The sequence below is a fragment of the Bombus vancouverensis genome, chromosome 8, assembly GCF_051014615.1.
Source record: "Bombus vancouverensis nearcticus chromosome 8, iyBomVanc1_principal, whole genome shotgun sequence".
NCBI lineage: Eukaryota > Metazoa > Arthropoda > Insecta > Hymenoptera > Apidae > Bombus > Bombus vancouverensis.
This window is the reverse complement of record NC_134918.1, coordinates 8,565,458-8,590,188: the sequence shown is the minus strand read 5'-3', so window position 1 is coordinate 8,590,188 and position 24,731 is coordinate 8,565,458. Positions and strand designations below refer to the sequence as shown.

Below are 24,731 nucleotides of genomic sequence, written 5' to 3'. Positions count from 1 at the left end.
CGGCATAAATATCTTCAGCGATAAGATAATCGTACTCCATATCTTCCCCTTCTTTTTCTCCTTTTGCACCTCCACTGAAAAAGATAAACTCCTCGTCACGTGGTCCGGAAGTAAATAAAACAGTTCTTCTGTTGAAACAAGACGTTTATTGCTCGATCTATAAAAAAAGAGACGAAAGGGCAAGGTGTGCACCTGTTACAGGCCGTGCATCGGCACCGAGAGAAAAATATACCTCGATTAATTAGAATCTATTACCATCGCGACAACAATTACAATTAGTTTAACCGGTATATCGTAATGCGTACGACGTATACACACAATAATGCACGTGTAGTTTCCGAAGCTTCCGATCTTGTTTCTTACCGGGTTGATCTTCGTTTCTTGTAAAAAACTTTCACCTAAAAAACATAAAGTTTGTGTTTTCATTCTCCTTCGTCGACGATATTTCATTCTGCGAAAGGAAGAACAACAGCCAAGTAGAAATTCGCACGAAATTGCGTGTAAATCGATTGACATTATAATTTACCTTCTTTTCTTCTTTGTTTTTTTTTCAGGAAAGAATACATCGGTTAAACGATTGACAATCTTAATATATATTTTCCCTCATATAAAATTCACCTTTAATAACGCTGACTGCGTTCAACGATTAATTTTATAATTACGGTTTAATTAGTTAAATTTGCGATTAGTGAAACGCAGTTAACAATAAATTTCAGCACAATTGATAGAACAATATCTCTTCTAAGTTATCTCGATGATCCACGTGGCGATCTTATCGTAGACTTTGATTCTGTGAAAAAACCAGATCGAAAACATGAAAATTATTTCTTTTTATTATTCGCGTAACTCTTTCAGGAAAATATCATTTTGAATCCATTTCCATTTTTTAACAATTTTATAACAGATTTTTAACCAAGAAACCTAGTTTCCTTTTTAACGGAGGTTCCTATACATATATAAAAAAAATTCTCCATTTCACACTTTCAACGTGTATTTTTAGACAGGATTCAATCAGTTACTATCTTTTTAATTTACTCTGAGCTTCATTTGGTTAATGACTCACAATCGAGTGCGTTCGATCGCGAAACGAGGCATCGATCACAATGCTTTATGGTTGTGCATAACCAGAAAAGTTCGGAAAGTAAACGTGAATCTCGGGATTCTAAGGTGTACAGCAGCACCGATCGAAAACGCCTATCGCCGCACATAGTTTTACAAGCTCTTCTCGTTCGGTCTGGCCGTTTCCATTTCGCAGCCCCTAAAAGCGAGGGAACAGCGGGCGGCTTCGATTTAGTTTCTTTATTTTTTTCTTTTTTTCTTTTTTCCAAGCCGTAGATTATCTTCTAAGCGTAAAGCCTAATGCTCGAATGTCTCTTTTAAAGTCCTATTACAGTCGATCAAAGAAGCAAAAATCTATAATTCAATGTTCATTTGTATTCTCGTCTTTTCTTTTCAAGAAATTTTTTTAAAAGAAATTCTTGAAGATCGTGATCGAGATTTCAAGCTCATTTCCGATTATCGTTCTTTTAGCACCCATCTTAGGTAGAAAATTTAAATGTTCACTATAGTAGTTTACGCACATCGTTTGCAAATTATCTTTGGTATTAAAATCCATTTTTTTAATTGGGTTTAGTTTCTAATCGTACTTGACCTCGATATTTGACTAGATTAGGACTTTAAAGAGCTTCGGATAGAATCTCAGCCTCCGCTAAGCACGCAGTAATTGCATATTGTCACGAATCTTCGCCTTATCTACGACATCAACGTACGAATCAACTCTCTGCTTCAACATGTTCACATGGCCGTAACAAGAGCAACGTCTGATCGTCCAAACCGTACTCAACAATCGATAAGTATCTCTCTTTTTCAAAAACAACAAATGGCAACGAGGATGTTTGGACGACACGTTGCGCGACGCTTGGCTACTTACTATAAACGATTGTCAGGGACGGACAGTGAGGTCGTTCAACGCAAATCGTCGAAAAGAATCGTCACGTGACACGGTCGATAGACCAAACGATTGACTTAAGATTTCATGTCACGCTCAGGTCCACTCGTGTCCCGTGTACGCAATTTTTAAATCGAAAAAGCTTGGAACAGAGACACGGACCGAATATCATGGAAATGTACGTGTATCGTAGAAATTATTGTGGAAACTTCAGGAATTATTTTTCGAGAAGATAAGATATGGACTCTTTAATGACCGTAACGAGTATCTCATGTTTTATAGATAAAAAAAAAACGAGGTGGGTGAAGGCTTATGAAGTATTTAAATCAATCATAAAAGTGGTCTACAAAGCAGTCAAATCCTTGCAGAATGTTCGTGGAAGATTTTAGAAAGAGCTGATTACATGATACGGTTCCTTGAAGCGAAATTATTTATAGAAGAGTATCAAGACGTTCAGAGAAGTTACGTCAGTAGCATGTTGTGCATGCTGTGCAGGAAATTCATATACGCAGACCTATCAAAATGGTTTTACCAACGCAAATGAATCGTGATATGCTTGTAATATAATACTTAATGATATAAGAAATAGAAAAAAATTCAAGTACGTGTCTCTTATTCAATAACATCGAAATGAAAAGCTTGGATAATGTGAAATGAGTTTTTGAAAACACCATTTTCGTCGCAGAATAACGAGCAAGTAAACTGATCTTTTATTGGGATGAAAGGATACTCTCATTTCACGTTTGTTTCAATGAAACTCTATTCTAACGCTATTCTAACGTCAATGAACATCATCAACACAATAAAAAGTAATAAAAAGACATCTCAACGATCAAGCATCCTTGAACTATATTTGGAGTTAATAATAATAAAATTATAACGTATACACACATCTCTGACTCGGAGGTACGGTCAATTATAACCCATTATTCTTAGTTCGTTCATTCACTACGAGCCAATAATTCTTGTTCTTTTTTTGAGGGGGTTGCTGAATGATTCTGATTCGAGTAAACCCTTAGGAGAGTGAAACGGCGCGAGAAAAATGGGCTAATCGACGTGGTCTACGAACGCGATATCGTCAACATTTTGTTTCGCCACTTCGAGCTCCTAAAAATGCTTAACAACGAGTATAACGATCCGGTTTCACGAAATATATACATATGTGTATGAAGTACATCCGATTTATATATATATATACATGCTATTAATTTTATAACTGTTAAAAAATGTGAACAAATTTTTTAGATGAAAGTTATTCGATTTAACGTAGAACACTGAATAATATTTGAAACATTCAGAAGATGATTCAAGTTTCAAATTAAATTTCTCCCATCAAATCAACTTTCATATGAAAAATTTGTTTATAGATTTTAATAATTAGATGTAAAATAGTGTGTTTATATTTGAACTGAACACGCTATACATATGTATATAGATCGCGAGAAAGCTTTTAGAGTTTATTGCTTCATCTAATCTAGAATTGAACCGCGAGTACGACCTCGGCGCTCAGCCATTGAATTTTTCTGGCATTCTCATTCACGTCGAATATGAATCGACTAGGCGTCATTGGGGTTCGTTTCATTTCATTAGAAGATTACAATATGGAAATGAACGATCTTAAGACGACACTAAATTGACCCATCGTGGACAAACCCGAAGTACGTACTGAACGAGCACTTAACGTTAATCAGTCCTACACGTTGGATTAAACGATCCACGCTAAAGAACCGAAGCCGTAGCGCCACGGGAAGAACCTGCCGTTCTTTACATCCTGTCAGCCGAGAAGTTGCAATGTTATATACCATTCTCTTCATGATTTTCTTTTTCTACATATATCGAAAATACCGCGTGCCAGCGACCCGCGACTCATTCACCAACGACGTGACATAATAAAATACGATGTACAATAATCGAATAGACACTTTTTGCTGTACAACGACGGATAAGAAAATAACAAAAAAGCGATCGACAGTTTTCATATTAAGCCGTCATTTAACTCTATGGTTCGTCGTCGACGCCCTTTTCCTCATATATCCACCAACAATGCTCCTTTTCTGATTCTAAAACCGTACAATAGCTACCTATTTATAAGAACAACAAGATCCCACGTTCCATCGTAACAACGACGACGAGAATACTGATTATTGGTGTTTTGGCAGCCGATATCCGCGCAGCACGCGAATAGCAATTTCCTGATTCTCCCTCGATCTTCGATTTCATTGATTTCATGGTAATTCTCGAGTGTTAATTTTTTCGATATAGTCCAGCATCGGTCAATGTACGGCCAAACGTTCTTCATAGGAAACCTAAAGAGCTGGAAGAAATCTCTTTTCCTCCAGCAAAGAGCATGCGACTCGTAGCGAGAAACAGACAGATGGGCAGTGGTTTCTTGATTCTTCAGCGATCAATCGGGAAATAACTGTCGTGCGAAGCACCGACCATTCTTCATCTTCCAAAGTCTTCGACGTTTCCCGTCCATCGCCAGGCACTTTTGCCGCTTTTGAGGAACCGACTGTCTCTGATCGATCAGCAACTCGCCTCCTTTGGCAGATTTCCTTAGAACGTGATCGTGCCGAACTGGTGGAAGCGATATACGGTGGTCGGTACACGAGGGAACACGCGTGTGTCATTACGGACACCATACTATCGAGCGGAACGGTCGATCCGACAGCTTCGTTCTGTCCAGTGCTTCGCTGGCTGGGAGGCCGGGTCGGAGAGTTACGTGGACGTCGAAGGTGACGACGAGATTGGATCCGGCTGGTAGTACCTCATGCCGTTTATCTGCAATATTTCATAATTCTTAGTGTAATTGGGAATTATCTTCTTAATATGTATTTTTTCATAGAAAAAAATTGCGGTCCATGGTGATCTTTAACTGTAACGTCTCTTCTTTTAACATTGTGAGTATCAAAAATAATTCAAAGAATTTTGTTAATATTTTTGTTATTCTAACACATCTTCTTTCACATCTATATCTTTCAATCTTGTAAAGTTTGAAGAAATTGATACATTTTTAGCACTATGATAAACTATTTTTTTTTCTTCATTATGACATTTTTTTATATATGTGATATATGTACTGAACTTCTAGAAATATCTGCTATTTTAATACATTTTTCTATTATTTTACTACTTTATACAATACGCCAGTTATTTTTACTTTATTCAGAATCTAGTTTTTAGAACTTTGCGTATCTCCTTGTTAATACCATAAAAGGAACTGTAAAGAGACCGTACCGTCATGTCGTATTCCGTGATATATGCAGGAATCTCCAATTGCTCGGGAGACATCACGTCATAAAGATACTCTACTCCAGGTAAATTGTGAACCTTCTGTTTGATGGCTGGAGCCATGAACGTCGTGAACCACCACGTCACCATCTGCAATAGATAACAATGGAATTACTGCATTTCCATTCGCAAGTTCGATATTATCACATTTTCACACTTGTTTAAATCGACGAGATATTTCAGTTCAACAATTAAACCGTATTAGAACGATCCGTATACACTATCATTATTCTTAAATTGACAAGGAGAAAGAAAAGCGGAGAGGCCCAATTATTTTTCTCCGCTTCATCGACATCGTTGTTTGCCTTATTTGGCGGTTCCTTTGAGAACATTTTGTCTCGCTAACAACGCAAGATCCAGTTCACAAGATACTGACTGGTCTCGCGGAGGGTCAAGGATGTGTTTGCATGAATTTGCAAATCGCAAGCGCGAAAACGCGTTTGGTAAATGGCTACCGGAAAAGCAGGAAGTTCGATACGATCGTGTGATTAACATGGAACACAAATGTGGGAAATACAATAACAGAAGACGTTATTACGCCTTAAAACTTAGACTTTATCGACACTCCTTATCGATTCTTATTCAAATTTATTGTGCTGAATTATGATAGTGTTTCTGAATGTGTAAAAATTTTCCACTAAAATTGGATATATCGATACTTATCAGTAGAAAAAATTGATACATTTTTGAGTAGTTCATTGGTTTCGTGTTTACCTTAGTCCAGAAAGTCGGGTGGATAATGTAGAAGTGTTTCAGGTTCTTCTTATACCTGCAATAGAAACATTTTAATATTTAATGTATATTGATATATATTTAACGTGTATAATTCATTTGTATGCATTTGATTAAAAATGTTGACAGATATATAACACGTTTAATGAATTTTTCATTTGGAATAGAAAATTTTCTTTTATAAGAACTAGCTTTGCCGATAGAAATCCTTGTCAACATTGCATCACTTCTGTTTATCTAATACGTCAATTTACTTTTCATGATCATAACGTTGAATTATGCATAAAATTACGTATCACTTAAATTAGTGCTATATATGACTAATTGCTACGAACAGTATATAATACGATGAAATGATAAATAAGTGTCCCTAGAGTAGATACATTTTAAAATTTAATTTCTAAAGTAAAATTTTAATTCAGAAAATTGAATGGGCTGTTGTATTCTATAGGTACTAGTATTAGATTATACATATTTACGTATTCAAAGGTTTTGTAAAAATTGATTGCATGGATTAATCTTGATAAAATAACTTTAGTATTATATATTTAATGGTTTTAAATATACAATATATCAAATTAAGATTATCTTTAGAAATAAACGTTAATTAATCCACGTCTTCTTAAATTTGATTTTAAAGCTTTGATCTTAGCTTAGTTCATCGAAAGCCACGATATTTATTCTCTAAAAATGACGATCATTTAATACTGATTTGAGAAGAAGCAAGCTCATTTGCAACGAAAATATAATTATGAAAAGGATAGAGTTACAAGAAAACAGACTCACTTGTAAGGAAGCACGTTGTACACTTCGCGCAACCAATGTAGACTGGGATAGTTGTTGCTAGTTGTTAACGTGTGGAAATAAGCGATAACATAGTCGCCTTTAACAATTGGATCCAACAATTGTATCAGGTATAGAAGTGCCTGAAACAAAATTGAAGAAACTCTTCGTTAGTAAATTTTTAACAAAATGTTGAACTGCCGAATTATTTACACGTTAGATTAACCATATAAATTATCTTTTAATTTCCACGAACTTTTCTCTGAACAGAATCATGTGTATTACACACTAGCAAAAGCTTAATGAAATTTATGACACAATGTAGCTTAAGTAAAGCGAGTTGCGCAATTGGAACCAGTCATATCTCTTTCTCGTATGTATATAGAAAAATTGTAACTTAAGAATACAAGTGACAAATGTGGTAGTGTAAACCCGTATTATGGTAATACAAGGCATTATAATTTTTGCAACAGAAACAGTTGATTACCCTTATTCATAATTCTCTGCTTGAAAAAGATTCTAAATTCAGGTCCCAAAAAAATAATAATACAATAAAAATTACTTGTTTTTTCCTCACATCTTTTTACGCCTCTATATTTTTAACAAATTTTTAAATAAAACTACCCCTCGAAAGAAATAATTAATTCACGTTATCTGTTCCCTAAAATTCTCATTAATTTTCAATCCTCGACTTTAATTTAATAAACTTAAACACTCCTATGCGTATGTTACAATTCTCCAAAATGATATACATCATCTAACGATATAAATCATCTAGTTCATAAAAAATTCTTCAAGATCAAGACATAAGTTACATTCGATGATAACACATAAGCTACATTTCATCGTTTAATCCACAATCTGTTCCTGAAGAAATATTCCCAAAAGATGTTAGTTTGTATATTGCACAACATCGTTTCGTTTTATATTATTTTATTAAATTATATATGATCCATTTTGTTTTATTAAGAACAAATGTCGCGCATCTATTGTTTCCTTATAAAACGAAAGAAACTTTTGCGACAACCTAATATATTCTTTTTCGCAGAAAATCTTTATAAATGTCCAAATCAGCCACTGTATAGAGTTCTGTGCGAAAGTTCGACCAGTGCTTTGCTCTTTTCGGTGGCAAGGCCTCTGACCTGATTTCCACGACCCCCGTGACTGGGGCGAGGACCCCCGTGGCGATGCGATCGATTAAAACGTGATAACGAGTGCGCCTCGCCGGGATCAAAGACTCCCGTTTGCGAGCATCTTGTGTACCTCGTGACGTTTGACCGATTTCATGGCGCAGTTCAACGAGAGTAATTTCGATTTTCCGAACCAGACGGAAGGACGTGTGTTCCATTAGTGGAAAGGCGAATAAATTTACCGAGGGCTGCTGCTTCGACGAATCGGGTTGCTATTGTAAATAGATCAGATGGTGTTCGTCTGGCGAAATGATAAAACGGAGATGTCTTTGATGTCAGAGAATTTTTGGAGAATAAATATCGATGAGGAACGATGAAATGGAGGTAATTCTGATCTTATTTACAGAACTTTTGGAAAGTCAAATGACAATGTGCGTGATTAATATTAGTAACATTTAAAACGAATCCGAGAATGTACGTACAAATTACAGCATAAGATATTTATAGCAAGTGTAGGTTTCGCAAAAATCAATTATCGATTGTATCAGTAATCTACGATATTTAGTGAGATCATCCTTATCATTAATTTCTGTTAAATCGCTATTCACGTTGTATACCAATCTTTTATGAAGTATATATTTGCAATAAATGTCTTATAACTTTTATTATACATTATCGGATTGCTTTCAAGTCTTACCAATATACTCTGACAGCTTCAATTTTATGACACATCGGAGCAACTACTAAAGATTATAGACGTTGATTAAAAAAAAAAAGACACTAAATTATCTTGCTATGAATGTCCCACAATAGATCAATAAAGTAATTATGTTATGAAGCATAATTGAAAGTTAGGCTTACCTAAGCAGAAACTTCTACATGTACGTATAAATTCTATGCAACGCACAGAAATGCAAAACCGCATTAAACACACTTAATTACATTTTTGTGTTTTTGCAAAAATGATTATTTTAATAGACGTTATCTAAATTGTAAATTTATTTCACAAAACTAGCACAGATATCTACGTGCGTAGGTTCTAGCTGCAGTTAGATCAATTTATGACCCTACTTAACGCTTTACTCTATGACGTCATTCATATCGTTTCCACCAAGTATTACACACATATACGAAAAGTTTACGGCTGAGAAAGGGAGGAAGAGAAAGTCGGTCGTTTCCTCCCGTCAGATATCGTTCCAACTGGAATGCGTGGTAGCGTCGGTTTCGAAGATTCGCCAACCCTCTGATATGTTTCTTCCCTTTCGTTCCTCGACGTCGTCGTCGGTGACGTCAAAAGGTCTGCACGGGTCAAACGTGTATTTTAATCCGATATCACGGCCGACGTCGTACACATGTGGGTCGAGCGATATTGTAATATTAAATTCTGCGTTCTGGTAAATTGGGGCGGTTTAAGGAAGAGATAGAGAATGTAATGTAGATTCCTTTTGTAGATAGGTTGTTTCAAAGATTGACTTTTATTTTGATTGGTCGAAGGTGTGATGACTGTATGTATTTTTAAGGTCATTCATATTCTTCGTTTCACGATATATTTTGTACTCTTTTTTCTCAATCGATGAGATTCGAGAAAGGGATGGAAGATAGGTTTAAAATGCGAAATGAAGCAACGATTCGATGTTCGGTAAGGAAGGTACATACATGATCATCGGTATCGGTGTTTTAATATCTATTTACCTGCTGTTGAAATATAAATTGAAAACATCAGTGATTCATATCGCAGATATTTCTTAAGACTCAATTTGCGTCAAGAGTTTGATCCTAAGCAAATTGAAACGTCACGAGGCGTCGTATTTTATACGCAATCTTTTCACAAATAAAAAAAAGGTAAATTGTATATCTTTTTACGTTCGTCAGAATGGATTTGTAGATTCGCTTTGATTAAACAATTTTTGTTGATTTCCATAAATATTTTCCCTGCCCCTTCCGCTCCGCAGAAACATCCGTTAAGAGACGAAAAGTTCGTAACGAAAGAATCTTCTCAAGTATCACGTATGAGAAACAGAATTTCACGGATGAAAGAAATTATTGCGCTTCGTGGATTCTAAATTTTAACCAAAATTAATCTATTCAACGTTTAAATTCATCTTCATCGCTTTTTATACGTGCACGAGAGATTACGAGCTAAACAAGGAAATCGGAAACGAGATATTAACGAGTTGAGGCTCGATCGATATTCTTGGAGTTTGGTTCAATCATCTTTGTAAATACCGAGCTTGATATAATTAAATAGTTGAATAATCGCGAACCATCGACTCCAGTTAAGATTAAAGCGTCGTATTATATTTGACTTTATGTGTAATAACATGATTTATAATTTACGTTACAATGTGCGAGGAGTGTAATAGTTTGTCACTAGAGAAAAAATATGTTAGAATAAAAGAAGGTAGGAAATTTTGTTCTAGATAATCGAACGTAGAAGTTCGCAAGGAGTTTTGAACGATATAAATGTATTCGATCGAGGTCGAGTTTACTTGCACTGCATTGTCAGTATGAGATCTATTGAGTTGGCAATTAAATGATTGCGGATTTTGTCAATACCACCTAATGATAAAATCCGCAATCACACAACCCAATATTTAACTCGAATTCTCTGCCAAATATGTGGGAATTGCGCGTATGTTTGTGGACGAGGCTGGTATCGTTGGAAGAATGGACGTTCGTTAATCGAAATTGAAGGTACAGGCGGAAAGAGTAAAGCGTGGCCTTTGTATATTCTTGGAATATTCGAAGTGCTCTTGCACGATGACTCATCGTGATTTTGCTTTGAAAAAATGCGAATATCGCCAACCTCGTGATTCGACATATCACGTATTATGACGTAATGACCGTGTTCGGTCTCGGAAGTGTACCTGCGCCTGTCGCGTCGAATTGGAAAATCGAGAAATCATTGAATCATCCGGCTTTAGTATCAAATTGCTTATTTCATCGACCAAAGGTGTACGAAAGTTTGGAGGTGTAAAAGTTAGAAAACTTGGATAGAGAAGTTGGAAAATTTGAAATTTGTGGAAAATTCGATAATTGAAAAATTGGAATATTTGACAGGGAAATTTGAAAAAAACACGATGAGCCTGAAATTCGGAGATTCAAAAATTTGGAGATCCACGAATCGGAATATGCAAAAATTCAAATAAATTCGAGGATTCAAAGTTCGAAAATTTGAAAATTTGAAAATTCAAAAACTGGAAAGTTCAAATCTGAAATTTAAAAAATTCAGGAACATTCCATTTTAAAGTCAGTTTCCTTTTTATATCGAAGGATAACTAAAGTAAGATCCTTTCTAAGATATAAGGTGAATAAAACGAAAGTACTCAAAAATTCCCTCAACATGAATCTTCGATAACGCCAATAAAAGAACAAAACAAAATGAAATATCCAACACCTACTCAACTACGAAAGGTTCAATAACTCCTGTATCAAAGATGGAATATTAATAAATATAGGCTACGATATTCTATGGAATGAAAGAAGAAGGTACTCTGAAATATCGATGATTTAACGATGGCATAAAATTAAGCCCTGCGACGAGCTTTAAAAGAGCTATCTGTATCACGACCCTGAAATCTTATTATCTCGACAACACGTTTAATTAGCGTACAACGGTTGAACGTTTTGACTCTCTCCTTCTCTGTGCTTCTCGACTATGACAACGTCCGAAAAAGTCTAAGTAGAACGGGAAACAATTTTTGGAGAACCTCTTTTTCGACGTATTTATCATACACAGCGTGTGTGTATATATAACCATAGACTAAGATTATTTTTGGCAGCAGCCTTCTACGACGCTGTCGTAATTTTTATCCTGTTTCGTTTCAAGGCGGCCGAAAGTAAAATTAGTCGCACGTCGAGGAAATAAATAATAAGTATCAAGCCGTTTAGTATTCCTTGTGTTTCGCATCCCCAAAGAGTCCTTTGTCTACACGGAAGCGTGTATCGTGGAAATTGAAAATTTGCATATAATTCTGGGTATCGCTTAGCGTTCCAATAAAATTAATACGATCGTGCTTGAAATTGTGTTATTTGATTAGTGGAAATTTTCCTTAGATTTTCAACGTTTGTTTGACAGTTTAATCTCAGATGTAATCAGATTAACTAAGATTTTTGTTTAAGATAGATGAAATTGAATAGATTAATAAATTTCTGTAAGAACGATCGTTGTACTCGAATTTCAATGTACCAACTACAATAAACAATGAAGGTCGATTGTTGACGTCAGCTACAATTCTATGATGTCTGAGACGTATAATGTACTTTAAAAAAACTGAAGGTGATCTTGATTTTTTATTGAAAACACTGTTTTCTTATATGCTACATAGCCTACAACTTGACGGGCACGAATCGATCGGGTCTTCTAAACATAACAACGTTTTTAGGTTTGCAGAGGCATAAACAAACATACATACATATGTTAAGACTGAACACAATGGTCTCTTCGCAGCATAGTGGGTTAATATAATTTAGTAAACTACGTATTCAAATTGCAGCTGTGATTGTATCAAAGGATGAATTAGAAACGGCACAATTGTAAATTATTCACTTCGTTAATAATAACAATATTCATGCACCAATAATGTTTGATTATACCATGTATAATGGTCAGATGATGATGAGTACGATTTAAATTTAGCGACTGATTTTTGCGAAAATTGTTGATACAGTATGTCTCATATAAATACCTACATAATTCTTTGTGAATTTTCCTCTTAACGATTTCTAAGACAAACGTGAAAATGCTCAGAAGAATAGCAATATACGATTAACATTTCTATTACTATAATTTGAATAAAATTATGCTCAATAAATATATCTAACACTAATAGACAATTTTTAAATAAATTTATTAAAAACGTTGAAACATCTAACCTGATCTCTAACGTAATTTTATTTGATGAAAATTTAATTGCTTATTAATGATGTAATTTTTTACTCATCCTTCTCAACCCCTTCTATATATAATGGTTTCTCGTAAATTCAACTAATTATATTATAAAATATTTCATTCCTGCTCTTTTTCCATAATGTAAAATTCTATTTCCAAGCAGTATAATATAGATCTAATATATAAATATAGAGCAGCTTTCAAATTCTAAATTTGAGTAATCATCACAAAGCAAATTAAATGAAATTTGATATAAATTCTATCCGTATGCTTTCCGTTATATCTAAAACCCACTGAAACTCAGCTATTTCAATTTCCAAAGTGACAAGATCAAGCAATATATTCTTCTCTTAACGTGTTTTGAAAGAAAGTAAAGAAACAGATCAGTTCTAGAAAAAGAAGGCGAACGACTGGCTGGGAAATCAAATTTTCCGCAGAAAATATCGTGGATAGGTTGTCGATACCTTAAACGTCAGGACCGTAAGGATATTGAATAGACCGGGTGATCGTAACGACGTGGAAGCCAGGCGAGGGCATATCCTTTCGTCGTAGTTTTTCACGAGCCGATAAATGTGTGACCTGAAATTGCTCCCGCGAGGTCAGGGGGAGAATGATCGAGTGCGTCCTTGAATCTCGGACAGCGACCTACATCGAAGCAGGAGGAACCGGAGCCGCGACTTCTTTTGCCTTGTCCTTTCGACAGCATTCTATATATATTTTTTTTTTTTATTGCCTGGTCTGTCACCCTGGAGATGGAACGTTACTGCGTTCTCAATCCTCGCGCAATTTCCTTCACGACCACGTACGTTCATTCCATGTCAGTTGGCGTTCCATTGCGTATAATTTCGACGATTCACCGTCGCTTACAGAGTTTCATGAATCTTGGAAAATCGGGAAGAATGAATTATCGTTGATACGATTTTTATATTAATGGATGAGTCAGAGAGAGAGGTGGAAAAAAAATTAATGAAAAGAAGGATAAGAAAAGGAACGAAAAGTAGACGGACAGGGAAGAAAAGAATGAAGGAATACAACGAGAAAAAGAAAGACGGGGTGAATTGAAGGAACGTTAGACGAGCAATATCGAACACTGAGCCCTGAAACAGGACAAACTTCTATCGCCTATTCAATCCTCTCAATTGTACGATCATAGTTATTCACCCGTATATCGATCGATATAATTCAAGTGTAAATGAATTTGACATTAAGCTACAACTGCAAGCAGATTACTTGATCGACCGTTGCCACCTAACAACAAATACCTGATTCCTAGTACACTCGGCAAAATCCACTAGAAACACAACTGCAAACCTCTTCTTACCATTTCAGTTCACTAAAACCATCTCTAATTTCGATTACCTCGATATATTACGAATAGAAAGGAATAAAGGAACAGAGAAAAGAAACGACATTACAAGAAAACAGAGATTTTTGTTAACGCAAAAAAAAAGGTGGGCAGGGGCTCGTTAGCATGTCAATTCGTTCGGTCCATCGATTACGATCGACGTCAGTCGTGAGCCATGGGAAAAATGGGTTGATCGGCGCGTGATCGGGGCGAGGTCGTGCAGATGTTTCCGTTTCGATCGGCCGCCGGTTATTTCCGGCGTTGTCGACTTTTCCTCAAAGGAAATAACGCTACGCACCACGTAGAAGAGGGTCACGTGTAGGGACCAGAACAAAGTTTTTCCCAGGGCGGATCCGCCGGCCCGACGTTGCAGAGGAGCTGGTGCGCCCTCGGCTTGGGAGTTGTTCCGTGGTCGGTCTATTTCTGGACGTGTAAATATCGATTCGCCTGGCGGTACTGCGCTCGTCGCCACTCCACTGGGATGAGGACAGAGCCGAGAGGACGAGAGCAACGAGCAAAGATGATATTGATACACGCAGGAGTAATGAGATCCTCGCGAGTGCGACTGACGTGATGCTCCGAGGACGTATTGTGTGTCGAATCAATGGAAAGTTGTACTCGACAGAGGCAGAACGCGTCTTTCGTATTTCCTTGGTTGGGACAGCTTGGAAGAGATAGCGAGGTGAAATGCGAAAATGATAGCAAATTATGGTAGTTTAAGGTAATCTGGAAGAGTAGACTAATGTCGAGATTGACTGTCGTGTTTTTCTTGGAAGTTTCTCTGTCGATAAAAACTTTGTTTTTCTCTAGATTTGATATTATAGAAAATTTTTCTAAGTATGCGGAAACAGTTGCGTGGAATAATGGTAAGAGAAATGCGGAAAAGATTTGTTTAGATCGTTTTATATGAAAGACATAAAGCTTTTTTTCTTGAGCTGAATTAGAATAGGCTTTTAAATTTCACGAAAAGTATAGGTATGAATCGCTTAGATTCATTCCACAAATTAAAATGCACAGAGCTATTAAAAACTATTGATTTAAAAACTAATTATTTTTGTTAATTCCCTTTCAAATTTACAATTCTTTATACCATCTTCTTATGATAAATAAATTTATGAAAACGCGGATTCGTCTCCTGAGACGTATTAATTATGTACCTTGACGAGGTAAAATCGATATTTTTGTACATAGCGGAATTAATCAGTTTGACTTTTAAAAGGCTCATATGTATATCGAAAAAATCTGTAATTTCATATAATTCATATAATTAATTATACAACAATTGAATGTAACGTTCGTGAATAATTTATGCGACAATGCATGGACACCATTTCTACCACGAAACATCTATGCACGTATTGGAAGATTTCACGAACGGAAGCTGAACTTTCGCATATCACGTTCAACTTTGAATCTCGCCAGTCTGGCTATTGAGAGGCAGCGTCAGTGATGCAAGATGATTCACTTAAAGGGCTGTCCGTTCAACATGCTAACCTATGGTCAAAGCTATCAAACGACGATCGTATCAGTGACACGTTGCGTCGCGAAGGATTTGGTAGAATCATCGAATAAGCGTCGTTCTGAATAAACATTCGATCTGGCCAATGAATAATTCTAAATCGTTTCCGGTCCTTGCTATTGTCGCGTCTCTCTGCTGAATAAACAATTTGCTAATTCCTTCTACCACCGTTCGCTTTACGTTTTATCATATATTGTTCACTACTTTTCGAAGAGAGCCTTTTAAAACTAAATTCAAAGAATCGAACGTCCTTTTCGAACGATTTCCAACTCCGTTTGAATATTTATAAACGTCCTCTCGTTAATTCTCGATGCCGATATTCGATGAAACACCGTCAGCGTATCTCGTATACGCCGACACTTTCATTTATTGTGAATTTCAACATATATTCATTGGTAGGTCTAATTTGTGGTAGAAGAAATCATTTAAATCCCTAGAAAAGAAGATTCTTATAAAAGATTACGAATGTTACGCTTCGCGTAAATACATAAATCGCCGTGTTATCATTGTCATCACATTGTCTGTGTGAATCTCCTTTTGATTACTGTATATATATATATGTACGTTAGAATCCAAAAAATTGAAAAATCTGTCTGTGTATAATCTGAAAAAAGTGAAAAAAAAAGTTTCTACAAACCTAATTAGGAAAATATAACCAGACTTCTATTTCACCTACTAAATGTTATACTTTAGGTATATTTGTATAGTATCTCTGTAATATATTTGTGTTACGTATATTTGTATAATGTGAAATTTTAAGCGTCCTATAAGTACATAAACATCGCAAATCCATTAATGATATTCCATTCTAGCATATTGTGGATCCTACGTCCCACTACTAGAAAGTATAATAATCTACAAAATCGAAAAGATTCTGTCGGTAGTGGTTTTTATTACGAATGCCCCTCAATTTTCTTTTAACGTCGAGATATGTTAAACGAATCGATCTGCTTGTAAAGAACCGCAAAACACGCTAGGCCCATAATAAAAGAGGCGAGGTTAGCCCCCTACAGCGCAGTGTATTGATTTCAAGCTCTCACCAAGCTTTCCTCTCGCGACTATGTTTCATTATGCGTTCTTTTCTACGTTTTTGAATCACGAGACGATCACTGCCTGTTCACGTGTTCACGGTACGTTCGTGAATGGTTAAGAATAGAGCCGGATCAAAGGTGAAAATTTTAAACGTCGATTGCACGTAAACTAGGGTTGATTGTTCTTCGGAGAAATCTACTCGATTTATTCAGCAGTGTTTACGCGTTACGATCAACGATTGTAGTGCTTTTAATAACTATGGCATACCTTTGTTTACGATTCCTTGAGAGATTTAATGCGTTGGAAAATACACAAAGTGTATTTTTATACAGAGATGGTCGTAATTTGTGAAATTTCGGAGAAACTACGTTTTTTCAGTTCACCAAAGGATAAAAAATATATTTTTGGAGTGTTTGATTGTAGAAATATGATAATAAATTAGCAACCTCCTAAGGTTCGAACAATATTCATTGTTCGTACTGAAAAAAATAAAATAACAAGTTCGATATAAGACACTGCAGAGTGTTTGTACTATATCGACGTACTGCAACGAAAAACACATTGTCTCGTACGAGTAGAATGCTGCAACATTCGCACGAGTATGTTTGGAGCATGAACGTAATCTTTTAGGGTGTTTGCGAGTAAACACTATCTGCGATTTCCTGCATTTTGTATCTTTACGACGGAATGGTGCTAATCTCACGAGCAGACATGCTAATTCAAAATATCATACAATTATATGCACGGTAAAGCTAGAATTCGTTATCTCTCGAGTAAGTGCTTTACATTGCGTATTCGGTAAGCACTGAAAAATAACAGAGTCGCAAGAGAATAAAGAAAAAAGTAGTCGGATAACTTTTCGAACACATAGCATCGAAAATTATTGTTATACGACCTAAAGTGACTCGTGAAAGTATTTCAACACTTATAGAGAAATTTTATGAGTATGATCCTCTTACGTTATCTAAGTTTGATTTAGAATTAGATAGAATGAATTCATCTACTTTTGTATGGTAAATATAGGATAAATTAATGTTATTAGAATAAATTAAATGATATACATCTATGTTAAAAAAAAAGATATGACTTGTTCTCCTTTGTCCTCAATGCTTTAATTACACGTTCTCTCGAACAGAGTATCCATTATTCATTCAATAATTATACGCATTCGTACTAACTATACTCTATACTAATTTTTTGCTAAAGACATGACTGCGATAAACAACTCATAACCTACATTTACAGATTTCCAGATTGATTCCAAAGTTCAGTAATATATTTATGATAGTGATATTTCGTCATAGTTGGAACGAAATTTCAAAAAGTCTCGTATAACGCATGTGGTATTTTGATAAAAATTTTCTATGCTAAGTTCGAATATTTTCGCGTGTCACTATGGATTAGACCTAGCGGTCGAATTTCGTTTTCGATCTTACCTTGTCTAGGTTGACTTTAGTGGCGGGGAACCATTTGCCGACGAACACGACGACCGGTCGACCCTGACGATCGACACCACTTTGATAGAGGCAGCCAATTCCTGAAACTTCCGACAGATCCTCCGTTTTCGCTCTCCTGAGGAGCCTCTCGTATCTGAAAGAATGGAACAAGAGCCACTTTGATCATTGTTCTCAGAATATTTAGTCACTACATTTACTAGTCTCATCGGCTATAGACTGGCAGTTGATAAAGTATTATTTAAAATATTGGCAGAAGCCAATTCAGGAAACTAATTTGTTATTCAACGAGTCTGGCATTAATCACGTATCAGAGTTGATTGTTTTCACATTTTCGGCCTTTTTAATATTTTAGGAAATTTTTAGATTTTTGAACCTTTAATCAATGTTACTCATATATATATATGACACCATAATTATAATTACTTTTTATACATAGTATATAGCCAGACTATGGGATTGAAAATAAAAATGATATTTTCTATAAAAGCACCGATTTATCGATGGAAGAATGTCAGACACTGAAAAGTATAACTAAACAGCATATTACAGCAATAGAACTACATTCGGAAATATAATCTTCAATTAAAATTTCCCTCGAATGAATTTTCATTCATTGTATCAATTATGACTTACGTTTCTCTTCTTTTCTACGATTAATAAGACCTTCTCGTATATTTGTGCATACGTTATAAATGGGGTTTTCAATTGTATTTTAAATGAGATGGAGATCGCCTGATCCCATTTGCACAGAGAACAGTCGGAACGATTGATATTTGAGCAAAGAAGTCTTGTTTACAAATCGCGTATAATGTAACTATATGGACCACGTCACTCTCGTAACCGAGTGAATCAATAAATCGTCTGACATTTTCTAACAAGCCCGACATCCGATGTTTATTCGATGCATCATACGTTATAATTATATTGCAAACAATTACGACTACAACATCGAGGCAGGTAACGTTTGTTCGTCTAGTCTGTCTCCAGAGGCAATAATCTTACTGTCAGCAATGAGTTTCAAACAAAGGATCCAATTGAACGTAATTTAGCAAGTGACGATACGCGAAGTAGCTCGTTTGAATTCGAAGGTTGGAATCTTGAAATTTCCATTTCTCTTCGAGAATCGAATATTCACGATAAGAATCGAATATTCATGTTGCAAGCGATGTAAGTTTCACCCTGCAATCGCCGGTCAGAATCTCAACGGTGCGGAATCGCGCTGAAAATTCTAGCCGGTGGCGTAACTTCATCGCTAATTTCATTCGTTACGGATTGTTCGTGAACAAGAAACATAAAACTGGTCGACTCGTGTCTGGAATATCGACGCCGTATCACGTAGCGTTAATCGCGATGACGAGGAGAGCGTGCGGTTTTGCGAAAACATGCGACCCACTGGATAGCAATCTCGCAGCACGAACTCGTATAATCCTCTAAATATGTATCTCATAATTAAAATGTTATAATACTGACCCTGAGAATATGAACTATGCCTATGTTTATGATGGAAATTTTATTGTACCGATGTCGTAATTCGATGTTTACCACGTGAAATCGTCCATAATAGAGAACATAAAATGTGAATTTCGTAATACGATACTCGTAGCGACGAAGTTCAGAATATGTGGCTCATAATATGAAGCTCGCAATACGAGGCTCTTAACATAAATTTTTCTAAATAAAGATCGTGACACGGATGGACGTATAATTTGTGATACAAAGATTAGAGCAAGAATATTGCGATGCAAGTCTAATTACACGAATCTTATTATATAAAATTATAAAATTCGTCTTACAGAAACTCGTTGCATGAGAAGTTCGCTATACATCGTGCCTCATAAAACTATCCTATAAAATGTTCGATATTCATATCAGATACGAGGTAAAAGATTAAAAATATACAAAATAGGAGAGTTAAATTTATGAAAGATGTTACAATTTTATTTTACCATATCTTGAGTTCATATAATAAAATATTTTGTCACGCCCGTTTTAGAAATATCAAACAAGAATCAGATAGTTTTCCATTTTGCCAGTATAATATGTCCTTTCTGAGAAGCAACAAGATAGATTGTTTGCAATACGATTTCAAAATATATCAAGCACCTCTTCTGCTTGCCATATCGATATATCGAAATTGGAATATTTGGAGTAATTTTGTAACTACGAAACACAGCGTACAATTTTATCAATACAAACGTCACGATATGTGTATAACTACACAAAACGAAACGACATGGTCTTCCGGTTATAATCCTCCGATTACCTCAAACGTATCCAATAATCAATTGCACATTTTGTGTTACAGGTATCAGGGCAGTAGCCCTAATGCGTCCAGAAAATTCACGACGAATTTCATTTTTGTGAAACATTGTATTATACTTGCTCACTCCGACAATATTATCTAAGTGATTCATATTGTTGACGACAAATTACTAGTCTATAGAATTTATCTTATTTTAATGACTCTAAGAAATGTAGTAACGTGCGTCAGCGACGACTAACGCGGTAGTCAATGTGTTAATCGACCCCTTGAATCGAGCAGCGCCATTTCGCCGACACGCGACAGTGCCGTTTTGTCGCGTAGCGTCGCGCGTGGACGCGTCCATGAATATTCCATTCGACTAAAATCAATGAGCACGTTTCACGTGCGCTCCGTGAATCGTTTCACCTAACGTCGTTAATCGAGTCAAACTACTGTTAAACGGGGTTCATCCAAAGAAGCAGAATTTCCCCTCTCGCTGACACTAAGTTACACCGCGTCGCTATCGACTTTTCTCGTCGCAATTTTTAACTTTTTTTTCTCTCTCCCTACAAAGCTAGTTTCAAGGCCGCAACACAGACCACACACACACACACACACACATATGTACGATTGATACGAATTCGATGAAACCGCGAGCAGAACCTTATTTACAGTGATTCGCGAAACTATGCGAACACCTCATAGGAAACTTTTATGTACCTATACGTATGTATGTTGCGTGTTAGAGAAAATATTTTGAAATTTCGTTAACTTGTATGGAGATGACGACTGCCATGATTATATTGGTCAAATTTGAGGCCAAGTTGAAAGTGTACGTAATAGTTACAAAATATTTATGGAAAACATATGTAAAGAATTAGTATACAACATGATTAGTCATCTTACAAAATATGTAGTACAACTGTACATTTTGCACTTATCCATTATGTTCTTAATAATCTTCAATACTTAATGAGTCCTCGATTCTTAAAGAGTTTGTATCTTTAACTCTTATTATATGTTTAAGTGCAAAATGTACAGTTGTACTACATATTTTGTAACTTCTATATACTACGTATATGTTCAGATTTGTAATATATTTATGTCATTCGAGTCTCATTACATGATAAAATTTAGATATATTCGATACAGGCTCTTAGAAGTGTTCGAATATTTGCGCGAGCAACTGTATTTTCCGATGGAACACAAAGCATTCCGCACCAGCTGATTTTCACAATGACAATTCGTGTCTGACAATGGACTGTCGTATACTACTGGCGGAGTGCGACTGTTTCTTTAATTGTTACGTCTCCCATTGTCCTTCCAATGATGTCTGCTCACACAACGCGCTCAACTATTGTTCCCCTTGTTCCCCGAGAAAAGCAGAGAGTGAGGTGAGCGTTTTCGCGAGTTTAACGTGTGATCATGTTCGTATGCTTTCTTGAGTTAGCATCGTTGGCGCGATCAATGTTGTATAAGATTTAATTAGAAAAATTTTGATAAGAGATTAAAGATAGATTTTTGCAGAATTCGATTAGATAAACCTATCTACTCGGTGTATTTTAATTTATCATGGAAGATTGCACGTATTTATGCAAATTTATATAAAAAATTGTGGCTGTCAGACGCTCGCGACGTTTTTAATGTGTTTTATTAAATTTTGCCTACCGGATACAAAACGAGTTTGATTGGTTAATCTCAATATACTCTAGATTTATGCAAATTCATATTTTCATGAATATAATTAAAGAAATACAACGCAAATAGAAATTTGTTTTTTTAAATGTTACAACAAATGTTCCATAAATGCATGAACATTTATAATCTATCTATCAATCATTCATTATAAAAATTATAGATTCATAAATAAATAAAGGGAAACAAGTTACGATTCGATAAGAGAACGTCTCATTGAAAGAATCGAATTACGAAATGGTTCACGTTCCAATTAAACATTTTTCACGGTTATTGGGTCATCGTGGGCGATCATGATTGTACGTTGATCATTCAAGATTCCGGCTCTATTGTTATTCTCTCAACGGTCGATACGATTTTCCTCCCATGATCGTGGATTACGTCCATGAAAGGCTTACGATGCGTAAATATACTAACAATAAGCTCGCGTCATCCTAAGCTCCCCGTCTCCAAGTTGAAACCGTCGAAGAAACCCATGCGTACACAAAAAATACAATAAAATAAAACCAAATCAAAGTATAGTACTAGTATCATTATTAAATAGTTGAAGTATAATATTTTTCTTCGAGTAGCAAAACCTGTAAAAGCTACGCTACTTATGGAGAAATCAGTTTGTTGGAGCATTACCAAAAGCAACGAAGGGCGCAAAACAAAACTGGGCGTTGGACCAAAAATAATGTTCCCGCGTATTGGAAAACGATTAAAGCTCGGCTCGGAAATCCTCGTTATATACGTGAAAGCTCCAGCGTTTTCCACCCCCTCTGTCACCCTTTTCGCAACCAGTCGCAACATCGGCAAATGTCCAACAGCGAAATTCTCCAAATTAAACGAAGCTGAGCGCACGAACGTCTCTCGCGACGTCAAAGATCAACGCGTCAGATGCGGTACATTTACGTAACACGGAAACACAGGACTCGACGGGGAGGGCGGGTTACGACGAATTACCAATGAAAATCGGTATATAACGAAAAAGGCAATCTTCCAATACGCACCGGTCCTCGTCTTCGATCACGTCCACCATGTCAATCATGACCATTCTGACAATGTGCACACTCCGTTATCGAAAATGTATCTGCCTCGTGTATCTCGAGCAGACACTCTTCCTCCAACTGCAAAATGAAATCTTCACAAGTTCTACCAGTAAAACTATAATTCTCTTCGCCACTGATGAAAGTTTATATTTCTACTTCGCTCTATATGTCATTAAAAGAGAGAGTCTTGATAGTGTCATCGGTCCAGATGCTAACTTGCAGACGATTTTTACTCTATTTTGTCCCGACTTTAACCTACTCCCGACTCGTAAATTTATACTTGATTGCCGATACGAAGTCTCGAGAGTTGAATCGACGAAAGAAAGTTTTGTTTTTCACGAGGACGAAAGTTGGTAGAATTCGCGGATGTGTGGACAAGGTTGATACGAACGCACGTCTGAATTTGTCGATGAACACGACAAGCCTCCGCGACGAGTCGCAACGCACTGAGCTGCCTGAACGAGGAAGACGGGACTATGAGGCGAGAAACGACGTCGGGACGCCGCGTCTTCGTTGGCTTTGTGAGCGCGCGCCTTCGCTGGCTGCGTCACGGCGCCTGCCCAGCTTAGACTATTGCGTGTTCGATGAGTAAAAAGCCGGCAGAATAGGGGCGCGATTCACGGCTCTGTTATTACGCTCGATTCGCGAGGCGTTGACTAATTACTCGGATGTTATTATTATAACTATTAATTTCTTTTCAACCTTTATCGCTTCGATCGTCAACGATGTTGACAAACGCAAGCGTTCTACTTGAACTAACATTGACAAGGGTTAAGAATGACGAGGGTCAACTTCAAATAAAATGTAATAAAGATAAGTAGACAATTTTTAAACAAATTTCAGAATTCATGTTCTTCCGTTAGTGGCATACGTTCGTGATAACTTAATTAATTATATTATACCCTTAAGCAATTTTCATTTTACGACAAAAATGATATTTTTAAGGATGTTTGTAAAGATTCTACGTTTATCGAAATCTTTCTCTACAAAATTCTGATTCGAAATTTAATGATAAAGTTGAAGGTATCTGTCTAATAATATAGTGGAATAACATGATTTAGAGTAAAGAATTATTTGCTCTGAGTAACAAGGTGAAAAATAATTACGACATTTAAAAACAAAGTTTTCTACGAATATGAGTCGAACTTCTATAAATAATATTTTATGCTGTAATTTTAACTTCGTTTCTCAGAAATTCAGCCAAATTCTCGATAAATAAATTTCATACGATTTTCCACTTGGAGAACGATTTTTCCGTTACTGCGGATCAATTGAAAACACCTGCATTTAACATTACAGATACTATTAATTATACAGACAGCACATACGTTAATTCTAAGTGCAGAATTCCCTGAATCAATGACACTGTAATGCATGACACGCACGTGTCACTGGAATATGCGAAATTGGGAGCGTTCCCAAACAGAAAGCTGTCGCTTTTCATCTAGCCCTATTGACTGATTACGCGAATAACGTTTGGCTAACGTAGCAGGATCGATGCGTTATATTTTCCATTACCTAACGGGAATTTTTAGACGTGGGTTCACGTAGGAATGCGTAATGCACGCGTTTTGTACAAGAGTATTTATAGCTGCTTCTATTTTCCAATCCGATTCTTATGTCTGATTCTTGCGC

General features: G+C 36.1%; 1 protein-coding gene across 2 annotated transcripts in view; it reads right to left on the bottom strand.

Moving 5' to 3' along the window:
- Window positions 1-123: 123 nt before the first annotated feature.
- The window catches only part of Gdap2 (ganglioside induced differentiation associated protein 2), a 69,896-nt gene continuing 45,288 nt past the window's right edge, over window positions 124-24,731 (bottom strand). For both annotated transcript variants that reach the window (XM_033344556.2, XM_033344557.2), the window contains exons 8-12: window positions 18,108-18,261; window positions 6,758-6,897; window positions 5,954-6,008; window positions 5,186-5,329; window positions 124-4,729 (exon numbers count right to left, since the gene is read on the bottom strand). In XM_033344556.2, the coding sequence (XP_033200447.1) occupies window positions 4,667-4,729; window positions 5,186-5,329; window positions 5,954-6,008; window positions 6,758-6,897; window positions 18,108-18,261 (556 nt within the window). In that variant the 3' untranslated portion in view covers window positions 124-4,666. The remainder of the gene's footprint in view (window positions 4,730-5,185; window positions 5,330-5,953; window positions 6,009-6,757; window positions 6,898-18,107; window positions 18,262-24,731) is intronic.